The 7,604-nt window shown below is 40.8% G+C and overlaps 1 protein-coding gene across 1 annotated transcript in view; it reads right to left on the bottom strand.

The window, feature by feature from the left end:
* Window positions 1-7,604, bottom strand: part of LOC108253550 (cytoplasmic aconitate hydratase-like) — a 13,182-nt gene that overhangs the window by 4,252 nt on the left and 1,326 nt on the right. Inside the window, exons 3-6 of the mRNA XM_026829812.1 lie at window positions 7,185-7,315; window positions 6,593-6,787; window positions 658-682; window positions 373-510 (exon numbers count right to left, since the gene is read on the bottom strand). Of these exons, the coding sequence (XP_026685613.1) occupies window positions 373-510; window positions 658-682; window positions 6,593-6,787; window positions 7,185-7,315 (489 nt within the window). The remainder of the gene's footprint in view (window positions 1-372; window positions 511-657; window positions 683-6,592; window positions 6,788-7,184; window positions 7,316-7,604) is intronic.

Below are 7,604 nucleotides of genomic sequence, written 5' to 3'. Positions count from 1 at the left end.
CTTGGAATTTAGAGAGCACTAGAAGCCATTAACAGTATTAACACCTGTGACGGTATCAACACTCAACGGTGTAAAAAAACTTTTGAATTGGTAAATAATTTTATTGCAAAAGAGACACAGCAAAATAAGGAAGTACAAAAGTGTAAAGAATTTACTATGCAGATTTTCCAATTCATTTACGCTTAGATCTAAGAGTGTGAAATTAAATTCAGATTACTGAATCTTCACAACTTGAGTATATACCAAGGTATAATGGTGTGTCCACACATAGCCGAAGGCCCCCGATCGATTTAAATTTATTGTGAACCGATGTGGACCGACGACCGATCGACTATGAGTGGACACACCTTTAGAAGACATGGTTTCACTTACCTGCCCCCAACATAACACTAGGGTTACTCGTATTGGTACACGATGTAATAGCTGCAATAACCACTGAGCCGTGCTTTAGGGTGTAGGTTTTGCCTTCGAATTCAAACTGGCCTGTGGCGCCTAGCTTATCCTCATTTCAATGGCATCGACAATAGGGGGATCCAGAGGTCCACTGTTTCCAATACAGGTCATACATCCGAAGCCCACCACATCAAATCCAAGTTGATTCAGAGGCTCAATGACCTGACTCTCTCGTAGATAATAGGTGACCACACCAGAGCTCACTCAGTCCGTAGCCCTTGAATCCTACCTGCGAATCAAGAAAACATTTATTAATTTCATTTGATAGGTTTGGGTAAAGTAGAAGAAGATAGGTTTGATAGAGGTGATACATCCTTATTTATTCAGACTCTTCATTTATTGGTTGTAATTATTCATTGTACACAAAAACAAGAAATTACAAACAAAGGGCGAAATTATTCCCTAAGGCTATATCCAATTATCCACCCTTCTGTAACAACAAAGTTTTTATCGTCCCTAAATTAAAGAGAGAGGGACAAATAGGAGAAAGACAACTTTTCCGAGAACGAAACCCTATCCGTTTAGAATAAAGTTCACCCGAGGCGGAAATCGAACCCGCGACCTAGAGCTTAATGAAAAATAGTCCATCAATAGCTCTCAAAAATATGATGATACTATTTCACACTCATTAATTTTGTGAAGTTCCATATGAACAACAAAATGCAAATGGTATCTACTCCCAAAAGTACGTACTATATCTATCTACTCTCATAAGAAAGTGAATTACATACAGTCCCCCCAGTACAAATTTTCATCAGTAAATGGTTTCTTCAAAATAAATTGATCAGAAGGGCAAGGAAAAGCTAGACCCTTGACAAATGGAGTGTGTTTATTTCTACTGGATTCTCCCTAACTTCCAACCCCCTCTGCTTTCACTCTAGAATCCTCACTTCAGTATTTGCAGTTTATTTCTACTATACTGGATTCTCCCTAACTTCCAACCCCCTCTGCTTTCACTCTAGAATCCTCAGCCTCAGTCTATGCTACATCCACCTCAGTACCTCCGGTAAAACCACAACGAACTGCCAGCATGCGAGATCAGAAGAAACTCAAGCCGAGTCCAGAGAATGGTACTAAGCCGAGTCCAGAGTATGATGCTAAGCCGAGTCCAGAGTATGATGTAAAGGCTGGCAAGAACAATGAAGCCAAGCCAAGTCCAGAGTGCGAGTCACGTGACTCTGCACATAATCTATCACGTTCTGATAGCGAGAAGGTAATTTGGATTATTTTAACATGTACATTATAATATATTTTAAGTTATTAAACTAATAAATAAATGAATGAAGGAATATTGTTAATTATTATATTTGAAGTAAATCTTACTAATGCTCCTTCTGACTCATTTATTTCATACCGCTGCTGAGATTCCAGTCGCAGATTCCTTATGAATCCAATTGAAGGAATATTGTTAATTATTATATTTGAAGTAAATCTTACTAATGCTCCTTCTGACTCATTTATTTCATACCGCTGCTGAGATTCCATTCGCAGATTCCTTATGAATCCAATACCTCAGCTAATGCGCTGCTTGGAGTGGTTTTAATAAATTTAATAGAGAATGTCTTATCACACGATATTTAATCGTACTTTAAAGGGACGGATACAAAGAGAAGATTAGGAAAAGATAACTCTGTCTGGAAGTCAATGACATCTGAGATTTAGATTTGTTAACATTTATTCACTCATAGTGCATATTGTATCCAATACCTCAGCTAATGCGCTGCTTGGAGTGCTTTTAATAAATTTAATAGAGAATGTCTTATCACACGATATTTAATCGTACTTTAAAGGGACGGATACAAAGAGTAAGTAAGATTAGGAAAAGATAACTCTGTCTGGAAGTCAATGATATCTGAGATTTAGATTTGTTAACATTTATTCACTCATATTGCATATTGTTTACTGGAATATTTCATATGTTTATCACAGACGGCTAGTTCTGATCATTTGTATGAAGTTATCAATGGACGTGATAGTAATCCCTCCTCCCCCTCATCTGATGGTAGTAGTAGTGGACAGAGATCTCTCTCATATCAATACGCTGGCAGTGAAACTGAATCGGATATCTACTATCCTTATGTATTCTACACCAATGAAGAGGTAACACCAATGTACCTAACCTAATCGTACATACATAGTACATAGTGTATTTGATTCTAGCAAATGGACGTGATAGTAATCCCTCCTCCCCCTCATCTGATGGTAGTAGTAGTGGACAGAGATCTCTCTCATATCAATACGCTGGCAGTGAGACTGAATCGGATATCTACTATCCTTATGTATTCTACACCAATGAAGAGGTAACACCAAAGTACCTGACCTAATCGTACATACATAGTACATAGTGTATTTGATTCTAGCAAGAGTTCACTGTTGTCTTCCTTCTCTTTTCCTTTTCGGGACAATGAGACCTCCGTAAATTATTACCGAAAGGAATAATGATAGGTACATCTGAGGCTCAGGGCTCCTCGTTCTCGTAAACGACTTTAAAACTTTTCACTTCGCCATACACAATAGTGTGACGTCACAACAACTCTTGTAATGTGTTGGGGGATTTCCCTTGAGAGTGGGGATCAGGTATATCTGTAGCACATGTGACTTTTTACAATATATCAACATGAAATGTTTTCTACAGGGTTCCGAGGAAGATGGTTGGAAGGGTAGCCGGGTTCGAGTCCGGAGGAGTAGAAATGTGGTGCACAAAACTCTGGAGGATAACTATGGAGCAGTGGTCATAGCCAACCATGAGGCTCTAGCCCAAGTACTAGAACAGGTATGTACACAGGATTGAATTGACAACCATGAGGCTCTAGCCCAAGTACTAGAACAGGTATGTATACAGGATTGAATTGACAACCATGAGGCTCTAGCCCAAGTACCAGAACAGGTATGTACACAGGATTGAATTGACAACCATGAGGCTCTAGCCCAAGTACTAGAACAGGTATGTACACAGGATTGAATTGACAACCATGAGGCTCTAGCCCAAGTACTAGAACAGGTATGTACACAGGATTGAAAACAAAAAGAAGAAGGTGATTATTTAAAATAAATTCTATGTGAGGATTGTACATTGTGTGTTATTAACTAATACAATATGTTTTCCGGAAATGAAAACAATGTTTCTTGATTTCGTTATAACAGTTGAAACCCCCTCCCCAGTATTGATTATTTAAAATAAATTCTATGTGAGGATTGTACATTGTGTGTTATTAACTAATACAATATGTTTTCCGGAAATGAAAACAATGTTCCTTCATTTCGTTATAACAGTTGAAACCCCCTCCCCAGTACTTAATCTTTTCTCTTTTGCAGTTGAATCACAATTTCATTTCTACCCCGCCCTATTTGAAAACTCTCAAGACATCCATGTTACGGTTCCGAGATTTGAATCTGTGTGAAGACTCGAAGCTATCTATAGGAGGTCGTAACTATTATATAGCACAGCAAGGTGCCCTTAGCTTTGTAGTGAGTCTGTGTGGCGCTCAGACCAGCTTCCTACATAGCAAGAGTCTACCACCATGCTTTGTACTCACTCCAGTGGCAGAGTTCACAGAGGTGATACCCTCCAAGCTAGTGTCTAGTGACAGGAATGATTCTGCACAACAAGGTACGTTCCAACTATGTAAGTTCACAGAGGTGATACCCTCCAAGCTAGTGTCTAGTGACAGGAATGATTCTGCACAACAAGGTACGTTCCAACTATGTATTATAATATTTATAATCCTTAGTCTAAATATTAAACATTCCAGAGTGATTCACATCAATAGATCATAGTTGTGCAGAATATAGTTCGGGTCTGACAGACTCCATCTCAACTTACATCACATGAACGTGGGTTATAAAAGCTTCATTTCTTTATTTCAGCCTCTGTAGCCATACTGCCATGTGTGCAGGTATGTACCTTGCCTCTGTATACACAGACATGTACTCCTGACTCGGATAAAGATAAAGACAATGGCCTGATACTGATACAGCTACTCAATGCAGTGAAGAGTTTACAGGCGTGTGGTGTAGAGGACACTACAGCTAGTATGGAAGAATTCCTCCTGTGTAGTGAAGATAAGAATGTGCTGCCTCGCCTCTGTGTATTACCACCCGCCACTGATCAGGTAACTTATAATATCACAGCTCTTATCGTCCTGATATTACAGGAAAGGAGAAAGTTAGCCACTCTGAGAACGGACATTCTGTTTAGGATAAAATCCGTCCCGGACGGAAATCGAACCCGCGACCTAGCGCTTACAAGGTAGACGCGCTACTTTCCAAGCTAACGAGGCTGGTCGCCACTGATCAGGTAACTTATAATATCACAGCTCTTATCGTCCTGATATTACAGGATAGGAGACAGTTAGCCACTCTGAGAACGGACCTTCTGTTTAGGATAAAATCCGTCCCGGCGCCACTGATCAGGTAACTTATAATATCACAGCTCTTATCGTCCTGATATTACAGGATAGGAGACAGTTAGCCACTCTGAGAACGGACATTCTGTTTAGGATAAAATCTGTCCCGAACGGAAATCGAACCCGCGACCTAGCGCTTACAAGGTAGACACGCTACTTTCCAAGCTAACGAGGCTGGCGTGTAATAGTAGACACTCGAGATAAGGACCTGTTAGATTCATTTAATGATCCTAATAGTCATACAAATTTTGGACCTTAACCCCCTCCTCCTGAAAAAGCCCATAGAACTTCTTTCTGATCTAATTACATTTCTTACTTCTTTTTTATATATACCTAGATATATATATCGAGGCTGGCGTGTAATAGTAGACACTCGAGATAAGGACCTGTTAGATTCATTTAATGATCCTAATAGTCATACAAATTTTGGACCTCAACCCCCTCCTCCTGAAAAAGCCCATAGAACTTCTTTCTGATCTAATTACATTTCTTACTTCTTTTTTTATATATACATAATACATATGTATATGTATAAGTGTTTGTTTTGTTTCGTCGCAATGAAACAACTGTTACATTAGACGCATGTGGTCTGTGTCGTAGCATGCCCATCCCGTAGTATGTCCCTCATCAGAGGAGCTTTAAGAAACACAATACTTCCTTGCCAGCCTAGTTAGCTTGGTTGGTGGCGCGTCTGCCTTGTAAGCGCTAGGCCGCGGGTTCGATTTCCGCCCGGAGCGAACTTTTATCCTGATGGATAATGTTCGTTCTCGGAACGGCTGGCTTTTCTCCTATCCTGTCTTCCTTCTCTCTTCGATTTCGGGACGATAAGACCCTAGCAGTTCGTTCCCTCTGTCAAACGTCTTTAAAAAAAATCCCATTTACGTGCTGGAAAGTAACCTGTTGAAGTACTTGCAATCGAAATACGAGTGCAAATTTTTTGTCGATGTTGGGATTCGAACCCGGGACCTTCTGCATGGCAAGCAAGCGCGTTACCAGTGGGCTAACCGTGTTAATTATGTTTTTATTTTCCAGAACACCCCCCGTATTTCTCTCTGTCAATGTGTTAGCCAAGCAGTTCAACTTCTCCTTCCCCTTTCACCTCTCTCCCCCCTCCTCCAAGATATTCTCTCCTCTGAAAAGTCATCTTCTCTCTCTCAGAGTAAATCAGTCCTGGAGCTCTGGTTATGGGGACCTGACACTTCCCATTTGCCAGCCTAGTTAGCTTGGTTGGTGGCGCGTCTGCCTTGTAAGCGCTAGGCCGCGGGTTCGATTCCCGCCCGGAGCGAACTACATTAGACGCATGTGGTCTGTGTCGTAGCATGCCCATCCCGTAGTATGTCCCTCATCAGAGGAGCTTTAAGAAACACAATACTTCCCATTTGCCAGCCTAGTTAGCTTGGTTGGTGGGGCGTCTGCCTTGTAAGCGCTAGGCCGCGGGTTCGATTCCCGCCCGGGGCGGATTTTATCCTTATGGGATAATGTTCGTTCTCGGAACGGCTGCCTTTCTTCCTATCCTGTCTTCCTTCTCTCTTCGATTTCGGGACGATAAGACCCTAGCAGTTCGTTCCCTCTGTCAAACCTCTTACTATGATTGTCATGTAGTAAGTAAAATCTATATATATATAAAAGAGTTTTCAAATAAATGAGGATAAAATTCCATGTCTCGGCTGGGATCGAACCTGCGCCCTCCTGTTTACCAGGCGAGCGTTTTGACCACTACGCCACCGAGATACTTTCGTACATCCTGGGGACTTACTGGTTTGCTTGAGATACTCCAAACTGTTCTGATCCACAGGGAAGAATCCCACAGTGGCTCCATACTCAGGACACATGTTGGAAATGGTGGCCCGATCTGCTATCGAAAGCTCCTTGACTCCGGGACCGAAAAACTCGACGAATTTGCCGACCACACCCAGTTGACGTAAATGCTGAAACAGAATAGAAGGGTTTTCCCGTTAATTTGTCAATCAATCAATCATTCAACCAACCAATCAATCAAGAATACACCTAGATTATCCTGCTCAAAACGCAGGTATTAAAAAGTCTACAAAACAAGGTTTTACATTTCAAAGGTAAAAGTATCAATAGTTTAAGGAGAGTACGACAAAATTGTTTGTTTGTAAAAGATTCTATTTTTCTAATTTAAGGTGGAAGAGCTTATCCAGAAGAACCCTGCCCCTGCCACTTAAAAGTAAGGAAGAAAGAACGAAAAATCTACAACTAAGATCAAAACCATCAAGATTTATGACACTCCATCTTCATCTGCTGATATGTCTAATATCTTGAATTTGAGTGGAATCTAACACAAGATTCAGAAGGGCTTACCTTGGTTATAGTAAGCACCAGATCAGTGGAGGTCACATATTGGCTCAGTTTGCCCTCAATCTTGTATCCAATAACTTCTGGTAGTAGTAGAGAGATAGCCTGCCCCAACATGACTGCCTCTGCTTCAATGCCTGTAGTAAAATTAAAATAATCATCATTAGATCTAATTATATTGTTGAATTAGTCGCATGGTATGACATATATGTATTTTGCATTTTTGTCTGGCTGGGGGACTTCAAACAGGGAATATACCGGCCTGAATTTCCCTTGTTTAAGAAATAGTAAGTAAAGGTTGAATGCGAAGGGCATCCACTCGTAAAATTTGTAGCCAAAACCAAATGTCAGCCCAAAGCAATCACCCTAGTTAGGGCTGATTGGGAAGCTGACGAAAAACGCCGACCTCGTCTGGACAAGGGAAAA

This window comes from Diaphorina citri, unplaced genomic scaffold (genome assembly GCF_000475195.1).
Source record: "Diaphorina citri unplaced genomic scaffold, Diaci psyllid genome assembly version 1.1 scaffold58, whole genome shotgun sequence".
NCBI classification, from domain to species: Eukaryota; Metazoa; Arthropoda; class Insecta; order Hemiptera; family Psyllidae; genus Diaphorina; species Diaphorina citri.
The sequence above is the reverse complement of the archived record's forward strand: the minus strand, read 5'-3'. Positions and strand labels throughout refer to the sequence as shown.